The sequence below is a fragment of the Capra hircus genome, chromosome 5, assembly GCF_001704415.2.
Source record: "Capra hircus breed San Clemente chromosome 5, ASM170441v1, whole genome shotgun sequence".
Taxonomy (NCBI): domain Eukaryota; kingdom Metazoa; phylum Chordata; class Mammalia; order Artiodactyla; family Bovidae; genus Capra; species Capra hircus.
This window is the reverse complement of record NC_030812.1, coordinates 102,673,065-102,695,015: the sequence shown is the minus strand read 5'-3', so window position 1 is coordinate 102,695,015 and position 21,951 is coordinate 102,673,065. Positions and strand designations below refer to the sequence as shown.

Here is a 21,951-nt window from a genome sequence, read left to right as displayed (position 1 = left end):
TGCCAGCTATCACCCTGACCCGCGACAGGCACAATGACAAATACACGTCTCAGCAGGATAGAAAGCCACCAAATGCAGGCAGGCCACCACACTAGGGACGCAGATGTCAGGGACCAGAATGGAAGAATGTTGGAGATCATTGTCACCCCTAAACCACACATTCTTGATAATTATCAGTCACATGGCAGGTTTATATGACATTTTCAGCCACATAAAATGTTTAAAAAAGGGCACGGTGAAACCCCAGATATACTACTGAGCCGGTGGTACCATCTGGCCACAGAATCTGGATGATGTCCTACCTCACAAGCAGCAGGCCCTTGGATCATTTAATCTCCACCCCCAGGTCCTTCTCTACAAAATGACCATACGGGGTTGTTACTATGAGTGTGAGTATATCCTTCAAGAGCGTAAATTCTGATTGTAATACCTGTGATGAAGGTAGGGCTGATAGTGTCGTTAGTGAGACCAAGGGGAAAAAGCAGTAAATATTCAGGAAACTAAGACACCACCAACCTGGTCACATGTGGTACCTTCATTCCTGTCACACTACAGACTGACTGAGACTCTCTCTGATGCCCACCCAAGATCCTGCGCCCTAAACCAAGAGGCCTTACTTCATTGATTATCCACACCCACCAGGGAAATAGCATGGGTGCCCAACAGTCCCAGAGACGATGGCCACATTGTTGGATGTGGGAGCTTTGTCACAGCTTTTTCAGTGCTTAAAGACCTTTAATTTTCAAAAAGAAATCTTAAAAGGTGATTTGGCCCAATCCCTTCATTTAACACCTATAGCAGCATCACCACCAATACTGGCTGATAGGAGAGAGCCGGGGCTAAAGTCAAGGTTCCCCAACCATGCACTACTCCTCAGCACAACCATCCTGTTGTTCTTCAGTCCTGGTGATGGTGTCCACCACTGGAGACCTCTGGTGTTAGGTGACACAGCTGAAGTTAGCATTGAGCCCTTGGATCCACAGGTCTTTCCAGGAGACTGTGCTTCCACTTTTTGGATATGGAGCTTCATGGTGTTCTGTTGAATGCATGACTGACACCCTGCTCTCACATACTTGGGCACTTAGTCCTCACCACAGGATTTGTCCGTAAGAACCCTCGTAAACCAAAGTTCCACTTCAGAAATTTCAAGGCTGTGTGGCCTTCTGTGGCTAGGGACACACACACACACACACACACACACACACAGAGCCCCATTGCACAGCATTCATTCTTACCACACACACACTACTGTCAATCCTCCGTCTTGAATGCCTCTCCAGATAGCTATTTCCCCCATGTTTATACTCACATCAGTAGCTCCACTGCCTCTGATCCTTTTACACGAATTTATTTCTATACAAGGTTCTAAAAACACCCCTTGGTTTTGTACATAAGTTTTTCTTTTTTTTTTTGTCTTCATTTTAAATTGCTTTATAACAACTTGTTTCCTGATTTTTTTTTTTTTTTCCATTTTCTCTTTTCTCGGAAATCTGCCATGATTTTAAAAAAAAAAAAAAGACAAAGAAAAATAAAAATGCTGCTGGCCAGGAGACAGGGTGGAGAAAAACAAAAAGGGGACAAAAATAAACAAAACATCAAATATGAAAATTCTGAGATAATGCATTTATAAACACAGAAATGGTTACAACAAAGATGGCCGTGATGAGTGGATATATATATATTTATATATATATATTTATATATAAATCCGTGTCCGGCAACTGACCGTGGCACCTCGGGAGCTAAGTCCAGTCTTTGCGTTTGCCCTGAACTCTCCCTTCTCTGCAGCACTCCCTTGTGGGGTTTCATAAGGAACCCACAGCTCCTTAGGCTGGGGATTGGGAGACAGAGCACAGGGCCTCGGCTGGCAGAGGAGAGGAGAGACTCCAAGGAAAACCATAACCCACATTTCTAAGCCACCTTGACCATTTTGGGGATCTCTGGCCCCTTGGGGACCACATCTCAGCCCTTGATCCCCCACCCCCAGACCTCCTTCTGGTATTAGGTAGAAGTGAAGTGAGGTCATGAGGGAAAGAAAATGGCTCCCAGGGACAGGGGCACAGGAGGAACCTCTGTTCTTTTGCAGGCAAGAGTAGAACAGGAGGCTGGTCGCATTTAGGGCTCCCTCCTCTCTGACATCCGGGAGGGCCAACCTCTAGTCCTCTTATCAGCCCGAGCTTGGAGGATCACGAGGGTGAGGAGAGTAAGTGCCCCGCTGGAATAGTCTCTATGAGGTCATAGCAAACCCCTCCCCTGAGCACCAACCCCCAATTTTAAAAGCTATGCTTAGGCAGGGAGGCTGCCGGATTACGCTACCAGCTCAGTACTCCTCTGCCCATCGGGAGGGCTGACGTTCCTTCTGAAGAGGAGCTGAGAATAAGGATGGTATCCTGGGAAGGAAGGCCGCGCCTGAGGCCCAAGGAGGTGGAGCTGTGGCCTGTCAAAGAAGAAGAGGACTTTTCCCACCGGGAGGAGCTGGAGAAAGGAGGGACTGGCTCTTCCTCCCCCTCTTCCCAGTGGCTGGCAGCACAGGTCTCTACGAGCTGGCCAGGTGCTCCACCTGGATGGTGCTGGTGGTGACGGTGAGGCAGATGTCCTTGTGATGCTCCGCCGTCTTATAGGGGGTCAGGTCAAAGGAACACTGGGGTGGAGGGTTCGGGTTGCTGTCCCCACCACCCCCACCCTGGGGGGCTGCCCCAGGGGACTGGAAGTGTGGTGGCTGTGGCTGCTGTTGCTGTGGCTGCTGCGAAGCCTGAGAGGCCTGGGCTTGGGCCTGGGCCTGGGCTTGGGCTTGAGCTTGAGCTTGAGCTTGAGCTTGGGCCTGGGCCTGGGCCTGGGCCACCGCTGCTGCTGCCGCCGCTGCCTGCACCTGCTGCTGGAGATCAGGAGGGTTGTGTTTGCGCATGTGTTTCATCAGGTACGTTTCCTGGGGGAGATGGAAAAGGAGTTGAGGGGAGGAAAGAAGGGCTGTTACTTTGCTTTAAATGAAACAACATGGATACAGAGGTGTTCTGAAACCTCGCAGGTTCTCCCCTAAAGCCACTTTCAGGGCTCACTACTGGGTGGACAAGAGAGGGGGACCTTTATAGATTCACTACGGGCATTCAACTGGCGCAGGGAATGCTGTCATTTTCTCCAAAATCTCTTAATGGAACAACTTGAACACATTTTTCTGGAATCTAATGTGTGTGTGTGTTAAGTCGCTTCAGTGTCTTGACTCTGCAACCCCATGGACTGTAGCCCACTAGACTCCTCTGTCCATGGGATTCTCCAGACAAGAATACTGGAGTGGGTTGTCATTTCCTCCTCAAGGGGAGCTTCCCAACCCAGGGATAGAACCCACATGTCCTACATTTCCTGCGCTGGCAGGCAGGTTCTTTACCACTAGCACCACCTGGGAAGCCCTGGAGTCTAATGAAGAGGTCTAACTGAAATCTCATTTCTCACAGTTTCAAGGTGCTTTCTTTTGTCTTATGTCTAAGGAAAATGGAGAATCACTGCTGAGCAGTCAATCTAGGCTTAAAGGACCAGGCATCCTCTACATTCCTCAGCTCTGCGTCTTTTCACTTCGGTTCTCTTTCCTGATCCTTGCAAGGTGGAGCAAGGGAGGGGGTGTGGTCACAGCTCTCTATCAGAAAGGTGAGGTGCAGCACCTTGAGGGGGCTGGGGGGAGCGCTCACCGACGTGTACGCCCGGCTACAGATGGTGCAGGTGTACACCTTGGCATGCTTCACTGTGTGCGTGGACAGGTGCACCTCCAGCGAGGTCGCGTCTGTGTACGCCCGGTGACAATTGTGGCACTTGAAAGGTTTATCTTTGTTGTGCTGCCGCCTGTGGGACTGAGAAAATTGGGAGGAATCAGGATGGGTGTGCCAGACTCTGCCCTCCTGCCTCCTCAACCTTAATGGAAGGCCCTGAGTTTGGCGCCAGGACTCTTGGCCTCTGTTTCCGTCCACAGACAGTAGAAACTGCTTCAGATGAAACCTCAGGAGGCACCAGCTAAGGGAAGCAGCACCCGTAGGGCAGCAAGCACCAGGATCCCAAATGTCAGACTGGCGGCTATGCCGGGGCCATTCATTCAGTGGTTCTCAAAGAGAGGTCTGGGGATTGCTGGAGAATACCAAGACCTCTCAGGGGGCTGCCAGGTCAAAAGTATTGTCAAAATAGTGGTAATAAGACACCGTGTGCCTTTTCATGATCGTTCTTTCCTGGCTGCACAGAGATAACGTGATGTCTAAGAAGGAACAGAATACATGCAGCACAAAGAGAGTCCCTCCATCTTCCAGTGAGCCAGGTGCTACAGAAGGAAGCATAAAACTATGCCATTCTTCTCAGTATTTTTGGCGGGCAGTGGGGGGAGGATTTAAGAGATATTTATGCTGATGTGCAACAGGGTTTGTTATTTTTATTAATTTTAAAAATTTGTTTATTAAAAAAAAAATCTTTTAGCTGAGCCACACAGCACATGCGATCTCAGTTCCCTGACCAGGGATCAAACCCACACCCCCCGTATTGGCAGTGCAGTCTTAACCCCTGGACTGCCAGGGAAATCCCTGTTTGTTACTTTTATTTATTTATTTTTTGTTTGTTACTTTTATAAGCAAATTACTGAACAGTTTTTCAGTTTGATAAGCTCTGTAATTAGGTGTGGTCACCCATGTCAACAAAAGCTCTTTGGGTTCCTCGATGACTGTTAAGAGTGTAAAGGGTCCTGAAAGAGTTTGAGGACCCCTGGCTGGTGACACGGCGCCTCAACCCCCAGGCCTCAGGCTTCAGGCCCCGTATGCAGGGTGGAGCAGTTACCTGCAGGTTGGAGAGCTGTGTGAAGGCTTTCTCGCAGCCTGGGTGTGCACATTTGTACGGCCTGTCCCCGGTGTGGATTCTGCATGGGATGAGAGGAGAAAGGGAGAAGACGTCAGCAAGGCTGCTCAGGGACCAGCGCCTCAACAGGCCTCCTTGGGGAACACGGCGCGGGTCTCCAGGAGGCGCCAGCTCAGGCCACGGGCCCAACTTCCGCTTGCTGCCCATGCCACTCGGCTCAAGCTGGGCTCCTTTGCGGGGAGGGGAGGGCTGGGGGCCTGGCAGCCAAGGGACAGTCAGGCCACAACCTGGCAACCGAGGCAGCTCCCACAGTAATCATCCCTCACGAACGTTCAGAGGTGAAAGATAAACAAAACAGTGAGAAGAAACACAGGACACTTCTCCCATGGTCCCCAACACACAGCCAGAAACCATCACTTCCACCTTAGCACCACTCCCAGAGAAAATTCTGGTGTCAAAGAAGAGCACAGAGTTATGCAAACCGTGAAGGGCAACGTGACACTGGAAACTCCTAGGGTTCTGCCTAGTTCTGCCCTCACAGCAGGAAATGCCCAAGTTAGTACAAATCTGACCTTTTCAAACACTACAGGGCCCTATGCTGAGGCGAGCTAAGGACTTGAGGGTCTCCAGACCCCTGCTCCTTGGCAGGAACTTCAGAAGCATCTCTGTGACCGGGTGCTTTTTGAGACCACGGGTGTAAAAATCCTGAAAACCTCGCAGGATGAGTCTCCTTGTGAGGAAAGCCTGATTCCTCCTCTTCGAGAAGCCAGCTGTGGGACCACGTTAAGGAGAATTGCCACCTCCAAAAACATAGGCGGGAGAGGCCGCCTATGGCCAGCAAGACCCTGGACTCCAGCTCAACTTGAGATCCCATCGAAGGTCATCAGGTCTTCTAAACGCAGGCTCACCTCCTCCGGGCTACTCAGGACAAACTGCACATCCTCATGGAGTAGGAGCCTTTTTGTTTCGTTGTGCACATTTGGGATGTGTTCTGTTCTGTACTCCTGGCCTCCCTGGGAGCCTTGCGTGGTGCTGTCGGTGTCGCCAGGCTGGTAGCTGGCTGAAGTCGCATTCTACCTCCCGTTCATAGTTGGTGCCCAAGGGCTAGAGGGACAGTCTTCTCCCACCAAATGTCCTCGAGGAGAAAATCTTGCCAGACATGCACACTTGCCAGGTTGTCTCTAGGCAGGAGGATGAGGGAAGGACTTGTCAGCTCTGCTCCCAGCGGGTTTCCTCCTCCAAATCAGGGAATGGCCCATAATCATTGCGTCTCCTCGGCACTGCTTCTGACCCACAAAGGCAGATCTCTGAATGTCCACTGGTGTCTCCAGTCTTGCGTGGTCTTCTTCCCCGGTGCCAGCTCTCTCCTCCAGCCGGGTCTCTCCCCCGCCCCCCGCATGCGGGTTGTTGTGTGTGTCCGGGGCGGGGGTGGGGAGGGCATGCCAGCGGGGCGGGGGCAGTAGCCCGCCACTCTCCCTTACCGTGTGTGCTGCTGGAGGTGGGAGAGCTGGCGGAAGGCCTTCTGGCAGTAGGAACAGTTGTAGGGCTTGGCCCCCGAGTGGATACGGAGGTGCTGGGCCAGGTAGGAGGTGTTGGCGAAGGTCTTGGAGCAGTGCGGGCACTTGTGGGGCTTGATGATCTCCGTGTGCACCTTGGAGTGGATCCTGCCGGAGAGGAGAGGAGGGAGGGGGAGGAGGGAGCGGCTCGACACCACGGGCTCAGCTCTCCGCTGGGTGCAAGGATGCTGCTTGATGGACGAGAGCACCCCGCCTCCCTCCCCCCTGGAGAGGCTGGTGAAGAGGACACCCGCGTCTACGCTGCTGCTGATCTTAAATCGGTGGCTAGAATGGCAGTGAGATGATGAAGAGCGGCACCCCTGGCTCCAGTAACCTTAAAGAATTCCGGCTCGTCAGCCCTCCGCTTTGGGCCAAGGTCACACACTCACCACGGAAACCCTGCTTCCACACAGTAATCTGAACAAAGACCACCACCGCCTGCTGCCCATGGACCTGAGGCTGAACGCGCACCTTCGCTCTGACCTGAAGTATATAGTAAGAGCAGGGCCTGCTCTGCAGAAGATTTCCAAACACAGACACAGAGAGAAACCGCACAGATGGGTCCAGTCTCTGGGGCCAGAGAGCACAAGTCTCCGGGCCCCACCCCGCCCGAGCTGCAGGGACATGTCATTAGTTTTCACAAACAGCAATGGGGAGTCGAGGCTCCCAGGGGCAAGGTGGAAAGGGACACAGGAAAAAACGTGGAGAGGAGGAGGAGGAGGTGCTGGCCACGCGGCCTCAGGGTCCACGCTTGGCAGGGCGGGTTGGGGTGTGAGGGAGTACCGAGAGCAGCCTTACCGGGTGTGCTGCTGGAGATGAGAGAGCTGGCGGAAGGATTTCTCACAGAAGTTACAACTGTAGGGCTTGGCCCCTGAGTGGATACGGATGTGCTGGGCCAGGTAGGAGCTGTTGGCGAAGGTCTTGGAGCAGTGTGGGCACTTGTGGGGCTTGGTCTCGGTGTGGGACTTGGAGTGGATCTGCATCTCCGACTTCGAGTAGAAGGTCAGGGAGCACATCCGGCACCTGGGCCAAGGGAGGGCAGCGGTTAGGACTCCATTCAGCGAGCGGGAGTGGCTGAGCCCGCCCCTCCGCTGCCAGGGATGCCAACCCCTCTGATCTCTCCTGTGCCAGCCGCACCATGGGCCCTCCAGAGGAGGGGCTCTATTTTATCTATTCCGACAGCCTACGCTTCCAACACAGCCCGGCACAATGTGAGTATTTAATTCAAGTGTTTGCTTAATGCCTGGACTCCCCAGTGTGTACATATACAAGAATTCACCCATGTGAGACAGGAAAACCTTATGACTGGCCCTGGGCTGACGTGGATTCACCTCGTGCCCATCTTCCTTCTGCCTGTAACTTGATTTCAGATTTTTAAGCGCCCCTTCCTCCAGGGTCCCATGGTGAAAGGACATCCCTCGGGGAACCCCTCCAGCTCCTTAGAAGACAGTGAGGACAAACTGACTAGGTTCCCCAGAAGGACTTTTCTCCTGTCTCCTCAGATTTTCTCCTACTTCCTGTTTGACAGTGAATCTAGATTCCTTCACGGGGTGGAAAAACAGCAGGATTACTTGGAGGAGGCCTTCCCCAACCCTGTGTCTGGCCTCCACCCTGTATCCAATGTTTCACTCACTACCCCACCCCCAGCCCCTCGCCAGTCACTTGAGAACTACTTCTGCAATAAGCCAAGGAAATTGCTGGAGTGGGTTGTACCCCTCAAACGTTCAGGAGAAGACTCGCAAAACACCGAGCTTCCTGCTGAACCTTTGCTTGGCACCAACGCCAGCACCTCAGGTTGACAGCAGCAGCATCTGAGTGAACCTGCACTCGCCACCTGAGCTGGCAATCCTTCTCCTACTGACATTGCCCACCAGTATCAAATAAGGAGGCCTGCGGGCAAGATAAGCCACAGCTATCTAGACTTTACTGGGGAAAAGCTATGTAGTCTCTATGTGAGCTGGAACCCTATCACTCCTGAACACCTCAGCAGCATATGATGTGGGCTGCCAGCAAGGGCCTCAGCCTGGGAGCCAGGGCCGCAGCCTGGGAGCCAGGGCAATCTGGACCCTCTGCTCTGGGTCCTCCTTCTCGAAAAGGAGCTCAGGGATGGTGAAGGGGGAATTCTGCTTTTTTTCTGATCCCAGGAAATTTTTCAGAAAATAATTAACGTAAGAACTGAAAAGAACTCTTGAGCTCCTCAGAGAAGATGAGACTCTAATAAGTTGGGGATACAGTTCCTGTATTAATGCTTCCACTAAAATGCCTATCAGTAAGGCTAAATATTCTCGAGTTGCCTGAAAACTCTGAAGGAAATCCAATTACCAGCTGACCAACCCCTTGCTATTAACTGGGATATCCACCGTGTGTGCGTGCGTGCGTGCGTGTGTGTGTGTGTGTTGGGGGGGGTTGCTGTTTATAGTCAGTAGGGTCCAACGGAAGTCTGGACACCTGGGCTCTATGCAGGGTTCAGTTACAGTCCTGCTTGTCAATCTAGACCTCGATTTTCTGGTCTGTAAAATGGAGAGAGAAATATCTGCCCCTCAAAGACCCAGAATGGTCAACAGTAAGCCAAGTGTTCTCCAGTAATAGAATTGCATTAACGTTGGCAGCACCAGCGCTGGACGAGCTCACACTACTCTATATTTCACTAAGACCGAGGTTAAAAACTAGACACTTGTCACTTGGAGGAGAAACTGCACTAAAGTTGCAAGATTAATTTCCTTCCACCACTAAGATTTCTCAGACAGGTGGAAAGACATACCCACTCATGTTAACTCCAATAAAACCTCGTTAGTTTGCATGTGAATGCTGAACACATAACTGTACCCTTCATCTGGAATTAATTATAAAAAAGAGAAACAAGTCTCTTCATCAGAGTTTTCAACTACGGAAGATCTGCCAAACTTAAATTCATTGAAAATGGACTGGCAACAAAATGTGCCGTCTCCAGAGGGGTAAGTATCATACAGATGATTGTGATAATAACTCAATACTAAACAAGAGTTAATAGATGCCATTCGCTGTTGTGTCTGAATTAGGCCTTTAAAAAATATATATATACATATATATATATTATTCATTGATTTATTTGGCTCCACTGGGTCTTAATTGAGGCATGTGGGATCTAGTTCTCTAAACAGGGATCAAACCTGGGCCCCTGCATTGGGAACAGAGTCTTAACCACTGGACCACCAGGGAAGGTCCTTGAATTAGGCCCTTTAAACACACGGTTTCCACTCCTCACAACAATCTGGCAAGCACTGTCCTATTTTACAGACAGGAACACAAATGCTCAGAAAGGTGAAGCCACTTGCCAGAGGACAACTCATGATTCATTCTCACCTGACCTAAGACTCCTCACTCTAGAAGGGATCGAGGGAGAGCTAGACCACTGCAGCATCTGCCAGAAACATTTAAACACTAAAACTACAGGGAGGCTTAGGTGACCATTAATGTACTTCCATCTCCAAAATCCTCTGAAGTCAAGTAAGTACAAATCTAATGCCAGGTGTGTGTGTGAGGGGTTGGCGGGGGGGAGGGAGAAACCCAACTAGGAGAGCTGTGGCAGTGGGCAGGATAGGAAGGCCAGTGTCCATGTCACCGGGTACACAGCTCCGGAGGCCACTGTGCACAACTGACGCCACAAGGGTGCCCCTGTGGAGGCATGCAAGGCCATGGCCTTGGTTACAAGAACAGCTTTGAATTAACGACTTTTTTCTCCTAAGATGATAAAAAACATCTGGATACTCAGATTTTCCTCAGAACATTTCTACAAGAGATGGGGGCCAGGATGAATCTTCCCATTTTACAGATGGGGACAGAGAGTGAGAAATAAGTTGACTTGCCCAGAGAAAAAGAACCCAATTCCCTCAACGCCCAGTTAAATGCTATGGACCACAGGAATGGTTGTGGTTGACCCACACATGGATTTGCAAACGCGATTCTTCATGATTAAAAAGATTCCTCTGGCACCTCAGAGTTCTGAGTTTCTGAAGTAATTCCATTTACCTATAACATAGCTGTGGTGTCGGTTTAGTTTCTCAGTTGTGTCTGACTCTTTGTGACTCCATGGACTAGAGTCCACCAGCCTACTCTGTCCGTGGAATTTCCCAGGCAAGAATACTGGAGTGAGTTGCCATTCCCTTCTCCAGGAGATAGTCCCAACCTAAGGCTTTAGTCCCCCTTAAATTCAGAGCTCCCTTTAGCCACCTGGAGGTGGGGCTGGTCAAGAATTCCAAAAACACTGAGGGTGTGGGAAGTCCTGTCACGGCTGCCCTCCAATTGTAAGCTTGCGTTTCTTTGCACATGCAGTGTGAGGAGTCCAGAAATGGCTATCATGTGGGTCCAGAAAGCACATGAGAAACCACAGCAGAATCAGGGGACCCCGATCCCTGTGAAGGGTCCCCCAGTGTCAGGGAGCCCTCCCATTGCTTCTACAAGGAATGAATTCATTGAACTGTGGCTCCATGTCACGATGACCTCACTTTATGCAAATACATAAAAACCCAGATTCGTACAAAATAAATTTAAAAGGGATTTTCATTTTATGAAATATATAAAACGATGCCTTTAAATGAATCAAGCTTGTCAAGTACCTTTATGATATGACATGATGTAAACATTTTTCAGGAACACTTTTACTGTATAAAGTAGGGTACACCTGCAATAATAAAGCTGCAGTGAACTTTCAGGTTATGAGCTGGAATTCTGCAGTGCTCAATACTTTCTGCAGAGCACAGCAACACTCCCCTCATTCTGATTCACAAAGATGACTTTTAAATGCTCTGAACTCTCCATGATAGAAATGTACGACACATAAAAAATAAATAAATGCTACGTGATGACCATTTCTTATCTGTTTTGAAGTTCCCAACGTTTCAAATCTTATCTGATATATACTCCCAACTGGGAGGCATAAACAGAATTCTCCCCATTTTACAGATGAGGAAACTGAGGCCCAGAGAGGGGAAAAGGACTTGCCCAGGGTCACACAGCAAGTTCGTGGTGGAGCCGGGAACTGAATCCATGAGCCCAAGGCTCTGTCCATTTCCTGTGCCGCAGTTCCCTTCGCTCCTAAAATGGGAACAACATTGCCCATCTCGGTACGCTAAGGACAGACCCAGTCTCCCAGCCATGCATGTCTGCCCATCTGCATCAAAGCTTCGACAATGGTTATTCCACTCTGTACACTGGGGCTAAACTCCCCGAACCCTCTAAGGCCCTTGATGGTTCTCAAGGGAAATAAAAGATTTCCAATTTTCAAAGGGTAGGGAGTTCAGATAATGTAACCATTTTCTTATAGTATCACATGCAAATATCCTTAGAATGCTTTTTGGCAATGGGCAACTTAAAGGAAGTAGGAGATGAAAAGAACTTCCATGAATGAGAAGGTGAGCAAACAGCCATTTAACAAGCAAATATTCCACAGGGGGGGAGGGGAGGGCTCCTATTTGCTCCACCTTTTAATAAAGACCCCTCCCATCATCCCGCCATCCCAACCATGCAGGGTCAGGCAGGCTCAATGCTCAAACAGGGCCCACAAACTGGTGGATGGAACACAGGTTAAGGTTAGCTGCTTAACCAGAAAAGTTTCTTGGGGAAAAAAAAAAAAAGGAAAATGTAGAAAGCAAAAAGGAGATGGAGACAAGAGTCTTGAACCTAGTCTAAAGCCTCGTAACAAGACAAAAATTCTATTATGTCACCCCCGAATGAGTCAGTGCTGACGACCCCCAAAAATGAAGGGGCGAAATGGGTCTGCCTCCTGGGGAAGAGGCCCCAGAGAAGGGCCAGCAGCCTTGTCTTCCTCCCCCTCAACTGAACGCCTGACATGCACACAGATCTGAGGTGGAAGCTGCCAGAGTGCTGAGCCCAACAGGGCGGGGAAGCTGAGAGTGCGGCACCCACTCCAGCCTCCGGCTCCACCCTTACCTGTAGGTCTTGCCGTCTTTCTGATGGTCATCGTCGTCCTCAGGGGAGAGGACATAAGGGTCATTCATCTCGGGCAGCCCCGACTCCAGCATCCGCTTCTTCTTTCGGCCCCGGGGGGGCTTAGTGGCCACCACAGTGCCGCCGCCACCACCGCCGCCGCCGCCGCCACCGCCGCCTTCCTCGGTGAGGGTCGATGCTACCTTCTTAGAGAGGTCAGGGACCACCTGCAGGGCTTGTGAGCCAGGGGGAAGAGCTGAGACAATCATGGGAGCCGAGATGGGGAAGGTCTGAGCTGACGTGGCTGTGGTCACGAGGGAGCCTGAGGGGGACGTGATAACCAGGCCAGGACCTAGGATTGCGAGAAAAAGGAGATGGTGTCATATTGCCTGGTCCTCATCCTGGTCCTACTTCATTTTCCCCAGATCATTGTCTATGTAGCCCCTCACCACCGTCCCCCCGCCCGGAGTATACAGGAAACCCCAAGCCCTGTAGAAAAACAATGGTCTCCTAACCCCTGTCCCCTCCCCGCCCCAGTAACAGTGAGATTTACCCCTTGATTGACTCCCTTCTCTTCTCCACCTCTGAGAACAGGAGACTCCTTGATTCAGAGAAGGAAAGAATGTCACCTCCTCAAAGGCAGGGACCGCATCTTCTACTTCTTTGTTTCCCCCACAATGCCTAGCGCATTGCTAGGCACACAGTAGGCACTTAATAAAGATTTGATTGAGGAATCAAAACACGTATCCCACTCCCCATGTCCCCGGCACCCTCCAGCCTGGGGTACTGATCGCGGAAGATCAACACCTCAGATTGGAGAAGAGTGGAGGTGCTCACCGGCGGTCATCAGTCCTGTTGACGGCACGGGGACCACCGTGATGTTCTGGGTGACCGACGCCTGGCTGTGTGGGGTCAGCTGGTCTGACTTAGACTCTGTGTCCATGCTGATGCCCGAGGGCAGGGACACTGAGGCAGGCACTGTCAGCAAGGTGGGGTAGTGGGGCGGAGCCAGCCCACAGCCCTTTTCTGGCAGCAGCTGATCCTTCATCTTGTTGATAAACATCGTGTTCTCAATCTGAAAGGAAAGGAAGGGGAGGGCGGCCTTTGAGGGAGGGTCCAGCCCGCATGCTCCCTTGGCACCCTGCTCCATGGAGACCAAAGGACAGTGGTTAATAGCTGTGCTTCCAGAGATTAGCTGAGTGGAAACGCTATATAATCCTGGGGAGACAGCATAGGATTTATCTTGCTTCAGCATCCAGTCGCAGAACTCGCTACTCAGAGCTGACAGAAGTACACAAGGGAGCCAACCACCACCTACCTGTCCTGAGACCGTGGGGATTGAAGGCCAGAAGTATGGGTTAGAATTGAAGTGAGATTCTTCCATTCTACCTGAAGATGGAAAGAAACACCACATCACAGGCAGGAACAACTTGAACCAGATCAGCAGTGGGGAGAGGAGCAGAGGAGCTCCTGGTCTCTTCCCACAGGGCTGGGAATGAGCCCTCAGACCTGGCACACGGGTCCCTGCGGTCAGGGCCCTCGGCACTACACCCGCATCCAACCGAGGCTCCCAGGATCAGATGCTGGGGAGAGAGCTCTTTTACCCATACGGTGCTTCCTGTAGCCCAAAGAAACAGAACTGGTATTGCTTTCTTTTGCTGACAAGAAGAGAAACTGAAGTCATGGGCTTCCCTGGTGGCTCAGTGGTAAAGAACCTGCCTGATAAGGCAGGCAACACGGGTTTGATTCCCAGTCTGAGGAAGAACCCACATGCCACGGGGCAACTAAGCCTGAGCACCACAACTACTGAGCCTGTGCTCTAGGGCCTGGGAACCGCGACTGCTGAGCCCATGCGCCCCAGAGCCTGTGCTCCACAGCAGGAGAAGCCACCGCAATGAGAAGCCCAAGCACCACAGCCAGAGAGTAGTCTCCGCTCATCGCAACTAGAGAAAAGCCCCTGTAGCAACAAAGACCCGGCGCAGGCAAAAATAAAGCCGTATACTAGAAACGAAGAAGAGAAACTCCAGTCTTTCCACGAGAGAGGAAGGCAGGGGCCCACGCACACACAAAGCAGATCACTGATCGGGCTGGAAAGAGCTGGGGCATCTACCCTTGTTCCTCTCCCTTCATCCCTCAAATCCATCTTCCTTGAAATAAAAAAAATTCCAAGGGTTCCAATCCACCTGTCTATAGGTCATATAGCTTGAAAAGGTTCTTGGTCAGAACACAAAATGCCCAAGAAAATTAAAGAATGAAACTGATGAGAATCATTATCACCGTATTTTGGGGCTCCATATTGATATCTGGGAGCCACGCCCCCACAGCTCTCCTCAAGGTATAAGAACAAACTCAGTGCTGCACTGGGTACCACACACCCTGGACTGAGCAGCGAGAACATGCAGTAACCAGTTTGTTCTTTAGATATATATTTATTTGTCTACACTGTGTCTTTGTTGTGGCTCGAGGGACCTTTGTTGCAGCATGAGGAATCTTTAGTGGCAGCGTGCGGGATCTAGTTCCCTGACCGGGGATCAACCACAGGAGTGTGGAGTCTTAGCCACTGAGCCACCAGGCAAGTCCCTGGAGTATGCAGTTTTAAAAGGGGTGCTAGCTCTCGCAGTAGCAGCAGGACCCCGGATCACCACGTAAAGGGACTGAGAACAGGGACTTTGGTAGGCCAGAACACACACACGTTACCAGACCCCTCTGGAGTTCTCAAAACACCTGTGCCTCTATGAGCTCAAGTTCTCTGTGTGCAGATGACACGTGAGCCTAAAACCCTGGGAGTGAGGAATAAGAAAAAGAAAAGGAATCCCTTAGGATCACACTGCAGGTCACCGATGGGTCTGAAACCCAGGCAAGGGACCCCACCACTCACTTTCTTGTTAGTTTTTATTTTTTAATGTATTGTTTTAATTGCGGTGCAGCTGACCCACCACTTGCTTTCACACTCTGATCACTCTTCCTGCCAAGGCTTAATTGCAGGCTGCTGGTCCACAGTAGCTTCCCAAAGCCTGGACCAAGGGGACGTCCAGGCCAGCAGAAGCAGGTGAAGGGAAAAGAAGAGAGCGCTACGAAGGGACGTGAGGAAAAGTGGGAACAAACATGAACACCTGCTCTGGGCCAAGAGCAATCAAGCTCCAGGAGGGGCGAAAGACTCGCAGGAGGTGCTGACTTATAGCCACGGTCCCGCCAAGGACACACTGGAGGTGGACATCAGGGATACCAATAGCTGGAGGGGAGACTGGGCACAGAAACCGGGCACCAAGAACTGTTTGACTAGGCAAACCAGGAAAGTTCTCCAACAAGGGAGGTGGAGCGAAAGGATCTCACTCAAACGTAACCCTGTTCTTCAGCCTCTGAGAAGTCTCAGCACACTTACTGCTCTATTGAACAACACTCTCAATTTTCTTAAAACCTGTGAGTGTAAACAGAACTGAATTTCAGCCTATTCGTTCCCCAGAAAGGAGAGGACAGGAATGTACCAAATCTGCGGCAACCACAGCTTCACATGAGAGGCTCAACCTGAAATGCCCCGAAGGTCAAGCACAGACAAACCCTGCTCCCTGAGGTATAAATACAGTAAAACCGGACACTCTCCACCCAGGTGCTACCCGCTTGCCCACCCGTGCTGGTTTATGACGGGAGGGCCCTCTGCAGGCATTGGAAATTGAGAAACAATGAGATCACAGCGTCAGGGGATCCAATCTGGCCCAGCTTTGGGGAGAGGCAGGGGCCACATCTCGAACTTGTTTCCCGACTCTACAACACAGGGCCCATCTCCTAGTAAGCAATTCTGTACTTAGCGAATCCCGTGACAGCAGCCAGATCTTGAAAGTCATGCCCAGGGCTCCAACTTGAACCTAAGCCCCCATCCGTCTTTCTGGCTGAGAGAAAGGCTGGTGAAATATGGTGACTATGCTGGAAATGAAGTAGAGAATTAGGCTGGCAAGTAAAGGAAAGGTGGGTCTGGGACTTTCCTGGTGGTCCAGCGGTTAAAAATTTGCCTTGCATGCACTGGATGTGGGTTCGATTCCTGGTCGGGGAACTAAGATACCACACGTCTTGGAGCAACTAAGCTCGCACCACAGCTACTGAACCCACACGCCACAACCAGAGTGTCTGCAATGCAACTGAAGATTCCATATGGTGCAAGGAAGATCCCCAGTGCCTCGACTATGATGCTGCAGCCAAACAAATAATAAATACATAAAATTTAAAAAAATGTTTTTAAATTAAGGAAAGGAGGGTCTAATTATAATTTCCCCCTAAAGAATCAAGGAAGTCAACTCATATGGATGTGAAAATGTAGGAGGGAGGAACTGAGAGCCTGAAAACAAGGTTTTCCTCCAACAGGATTCCTGCGCACGAGGCCCCCTGTACCTCCAAACTACATTCATTCATAGTGTTCGCCGGGGGCTCCGGAGAAGTGGTTTCTGGGTCAAACGTGGCCTGTCGGTTCTTACACAGGGGTGCCAAGTGATCTGGTGGACGGTATCACCACCGCCATTAGCGTTGATTAAGTGCCGACTGTGTTCAAGGAACTGTTCAGAGCACTTTACAACCATCACACCATTTAATCCCACAACAATTTTATGAAGCAGGATACCGCAATCCCTGTTTTTTTCTTACCAATTTTTACTGAAATAGTTATTTCTAATGTGATGTTACCCATCTTTCAAATGGAAAAACTGGAGGTAAACAGTAAAGAGCAGAGCAGGAATCTGAACCCAGGACCAAAGAGCAAGCTGGGAAAGGGTCCTAGGTGAGACCAGCTCTAGTACATGCTCTCTCATACTGTGGGTGATTCACAACTCAAAATTTAGACCATTTCCAGGGATGGACTATACATTGTGCAGGTAGTTCCCAATAAATGCTTTGAAAAATGAAGTTTTCAGGGAATTCCCTGGCAGTCCTGTGGTTAGGACGCTGCACTGTACTGCCATGGGCCTGTGTTTAATTTCTGGTTGGGGAACTAAAATCCCAGAAGCCCTGACTCAGCCAACAACAAACCCCAAAATGAAGTTTTCAATGACGCAAAATGCAGTGAAAGATGATATTCACCTGGCCACCAAGATAAGGGATTTTAGAATGATGGAGTCTGAGTTAAAAGACCAGACAAATGGAATACAGGCCCCTCCAACCCCTTACCTCATACTCTGTTCTCTCACTCTGCACTAGTCCTTAAAAGAACAGAGCTGCAGATCAGAACCATGGCTGTTCGCAGGACAGCATGATAAAACGTTGACTGTGGGCTTCTGATAAACATATTGGCCCAAAAAGGGGGCACACGGGGAGCCCTGCTCACCCAACTAGAAGCAATACTTGCTGGCAGGGTGATACCTGAGAAGGGTCAGCACTGGCCTGATGAGGCCAACTTACATCTCTGTATCCTTGACCTGAGATCAGACAGAGGCCAAGAAGGAAAACTGCTGCCAGAAGACATGTCAACGGCGCCCCCTGGGGTTGTGTCACAGGGTGCCCCGGCCGGTGCCAGGTCACTCAAATACCTGCCAACTGTTGTTTGACCCCTTCTCCTTTCAACTCTCTATGGTGCACAGAAGAACTGCCACCAAACCATCCTGACATCCAAGCAGGCGCATGTCAACAGTCTTAAAACCCAAAGACGGTAATGATATTACAGAGAAACTTCATCTCCATACAGAGTGCCAGGTTTTTTTTGTTGTTGTCTCTTTTGCTTATTTTTTGTTTTCTATTTTGGCTGTGCTAGGAAGCTGGTGGGATCTCAGTTCCCAGACCAGGAATAGAACCTGGGACATGGAACTGACAATGCCGAATCCTAACCACTAGACTACCAGGCAACTCCCCATAGAGCACTAATTTTGATGATTATGCCAATACATTAAAAACAAAAGCAAACAGAACAGCTGACCCTAGACTGGGAAGGAAAGGGAAGACTTCTATCACAGCCCCAAAGTGCAGGAAAGAAGGAAAACACAACACGTGGGAAGAAGATGTTGGCAGACTGAAAATGTGCCAACTTTAATTTAAACTTTACTACTGCACCATGCCTCCACTGTTCACCAGTGAGAAGCTGGAGAGCACGTTTTTTTCAAGAGGTTCAGGAAACTACATATTCCTCTTCCAATCTCAAAAGAAATCTTGGAAGACCGAGGAAGTGAAAACAACATTCTCTCGCCCAACCAACCTTTAGGAAATCATGAAATACACCAACCAAATTTAGTAGCGAGAGAATGGACCGAGGAATCAAGGCTTCCAGAATCTACATGTGGCCCTACACATCAGTGGATGACTGAATAATTTACTACTCAACTAAGTTTCTACTTGGGTAGAGGATGGAAGAGTATAACCCCCTTAAAACAAATTCATAAGACATATGGCGATGAGATGGAGACTACACAAAAAAGAATAAAATGCTTGAAGTATTCCTAAAAAGAAGAGAGCTGAGAAATACGTCCACGTAATGAGGACTAGTAGTGACAATTAGTAGAAGTTACATAAAAGTTCCATAATTACAAAGGAACTATCCCAAAGTCTCAGAACTATGGCCTCCAGCTTACTAATGACAAACTAGAAGCACTAACAAGAGAGATGCAAAGAATAACTAACTTGAATTCAACTACAGAAAGAGCCTGACACATGGTCTCGGACACTCCACTAACTGTTCCAAGATGCACAACTGCAGAGAGGTTGCAATATTAGTTAAGAACTTGAAGTGAAGAAGCACCAGGACCATTTTTCGTCAGTTATGAAACAAATCTTTTTCTCTAGTCCTAAGGGCCTTCAAGAAGGGCCATCCCAACAGGATTTGGGGCCCTCCTACCATGAACTCTTCCAACTACAAAATAATTCAGAACAGGTTTATCCCAACTCTACTGGGAAAGACCAACAGAACCTCAAAGCTGGCAACCTTCTACCCTAGGCACCACTGGATCACTGCACCTGCACCCTACAGGAACGACACCATAGTGGTTCTCCTTGCCTCGCCTATTCCACTAGTAACTGACAGGCCTGGACAACATGAGGCAGGAAAGAAAAAAAAAAAGGCTGGAGATGAGAGAATAAGCACCTAATATTTAATCATCAATTTGGCTCAGAAACCTACAGGGGAATACATTTTATAAACCAGCCTGGAACTGGTTCTCAGAAGACACCTCTAGGATTATAAGCTCTTTGGGGTTGATATATTGTCATTTTCAGACCACCTGAAACCCAATCACTATCAAGCCTCCTATTCTGAATTCTTTCAGACCTACTTCTGGAATCCATTCCATACAGTTTTATCCATTTTTACTTCAAACTGCCCACGAATCAGTTCTTTTCCCCCCAAAACTTCACCCTACTATATATCAAATTCAAATAACCCCTTGTCACAGGCTCAAATCACTCACCAGATCCACTCCAAACACTGATGCAATGTTAAGGACACAAACTCCACTCCAAACTCAGTTCTGCTTGTTCCAAACACATGAAGACAATTCCATAAGCTATGCCACAAAGGCTACACTGGCAACTAGGGCTCATGTGCCCCCAAAGCAGAATAAATCTCTCCTTTAGAAACAGTGCAAAGCTTAGTGCAACTGCTTAGTGATTTCACTTGAGCATTTCCCAACTCATTCATGATGAGGACTGGTGGGAATGGAAGGTGATAGGGGTTACAGTGGCAACTTTCTGCACAGAATCTCCTGGGTATCCTCGAGATAACAGGAAGAGTCTGATTTTTCTCCCACAGCAAACCCCAGGATTACAATTGCTATTACTTGAAAAATTCTGTCACGTTGTCCAAAAAAGGCCCATTTGATGGTGACCCCCTTCTTCCCCCAAATCAGAAAAGTCATTAACCCCAAATTGTCTTACCCTCTCTCTCTCTTCCTCCTGTCGTCTTATTCCTTGTCCTTTCCAGGGCTCCTGAACTTTCTGTAAACAAATTGTCGGGGTTACAGGGGCCGGTGAGGATGCAGCCACCAGGGAAATGTGCAGAAGCTCAGGAATTCTTTGACTGTCAGCACTCAAGACTGGAGGGCAGGCAGATCCCCCACCCTATCCCAACCTACGGATCCAGAGATGCAAGGATACAGTGACAGGAGGGCAGAGCCACCCCCTATGTGGATACAAGGAAAACAAACCCAATTCCCAGCAACTGAGAAGAACTCTACCACCACTGTGTGGGTTCCACCCCTGGGCTCAGACACTGGTTCTTCTAAGTTCCAGGGGGCCCCCAGGTGACCAAGGGTCAGAGAAGAGAAGAGTTGGATGAAGAGAAGGGTCCCTGCCTCTCAAGGATTGACTCAGAAGGCAAAGCTGAGGACTGGGGGGATGCACAAGGCCTTGTGTCAGGCACAGTGCCAGCTCAGGCCCAGGCACTTCCTCTGGCCTCCCCCCACTCTGCGAGGACTTCGCCCCTGCCTACCCAAGGCCCTGCGCCAAGAAGTACCTCCCTCAGCCTGCACAGTGGTCTAGCTACAGGAGTCCCCGGCTGTGCCCTAAACACCTTCTCTGCCCTGAGACAGCCCCTGGGCGCCTTCTCCTGAGGTCGCCCACCACCCGTTCCTCAAAGACCCTTCTTTGGGACGCCCCTCCTTCCCCTCCTGGGAGCTGAACTCTGCCACCCACCAGACAGACACCCGCCCCCTAAACCCCCCCATTCCTCCCCATCGCCCGCTCCTCCACAACCACTTCCGGTTCCGGGACGGACACACGTACAGTCCCATCGTGGACCCCCCCCTTCCCCACCCCCCCCCAAGGAAAAGGGGAGGGGGAAGGAGCAGAGAGCTCGGCGCGCGCCGGCTGCAGCGACGGCGAGACTCACCAGAGGCGGCTGCGGCGGCGCCAGAGCCGAGCCAGAGCGCGGGAGGGGCGGTGTTTGCTGGGAAGGAGGGAGCCGAGTGCGGTGGGAGGACCCGGAGGGGGCGAGGGGAGGGGGAGGGCGTCAGGCGAGCGCACGGGCACGCACTTTAGGCGCGAGACAGACCCACACACTCACACGCAAGGATCGCGCGCAAGACACCCGCAGGGCGGGGGCGCGAGGCAGTGGGTGGCCCCCTCCCTCCCTCCCCCAACACTCACCCGGAAGTGGTGCTGCAGCTCGTGCTCCCGAGAACCCCGATTCCTCCACGCCCCCTCCCTCCCCTCCCTCCCTCCCCCCACTGACTCGGAGTTGAGCCGCGGCGGAGAAGGCGGGAGCACCGGAAACGAAAAGGGGGGAGGGAGGGAAATAGCAATGTGGGGGGGCGGCAATGGGGAAAGGGGGGGAAATGCAAAGGTCGAGTCACTTCCGGGAGCGGCTAGAGCACATCCGGCGCGGCCCAGGCTCCAGCACACCCCGGGAGGAAGTTACGACTAGTAGGGGCGGAAGTAGCTTCTGCCCGCGGGACGGGGTAGACCTTTCTGGGATGTGACGCCACCGCGGAAGTGAAGGCAAGTTCTGCTAAGGAAAGGGGCCGAACCTTCAGAACGGCGGTCTCGGCTTCCGGAAGGGACTTCTGGGGAAGTGGGAGGGTGGGAACGCGACAGGTTCATGAATTATGCATCAAGGTAGGAGGGGCGGTATGGATTCTTTAAAGACCGGTCCTGGTTCCCTAACCGCAGGGGGCGATAGGCTGACTTAGGGAGTTATTCTTTTTTCTTGTGTACACTCAAGGATGTCTCAATGCTTTGAATATGCAGG

The 21,951-nt window shown here is 50.6% G+C and overlaps 1 protein-coding gene across 10 annotated transcripts; it reads right to left on the bottom strand.

Annotated features, from left to right (window-relative positions):
- ZNF384 (zinc finger protein 384) lies at positions 1,333–21,560 on the bottom strand. Of its 10 annotated transcripts, XM_018048563.1 has the most exons (13): positions 21,351–21,550; positions 21,094–21,150; positions 20,142–20,201; positions 13,621–13,691; positions 13,140–13,377; positions 12,856–12,903; positions 12,306–12,654; positions 11,358–11,450; positions 7,176–7,400; positions 6,303–6,485; positions 4,804–4,882; positions 3,681–3,839; positions 1,603–2,926 (listed from the first exon to the last, which is right to left on the bottom strand). In XM_018048563.1, the coding sequence occupies exons 4-13, from the start codon at positions 13,684–13,686 to the stop codon at positions 2,537–2,539; spliced, it is 1,830 nt and encodes a 609-aa protein (XP_017904052.1). In that variant the 5' UTR covers positions 13,687–13,691; positions 20,142–20,201; positions 21,094–21,150; positions 21,351–21,550; the 3' UTR covers positions 1,603–2,536. The 10 variants fall into 10 exon arrangements, with proteins under 10 accessions (XP_017904058.1, XP_017904052.1, XP_017904053.1 ...); XM_018048564.1 differs by lacking the exon at positions 21,094–21,150; XM_018048566.1 differs by lacking the exons at positions 21,094–21,150; positions 21,351–21,550 and adding an exon at positions 20,988–21,006.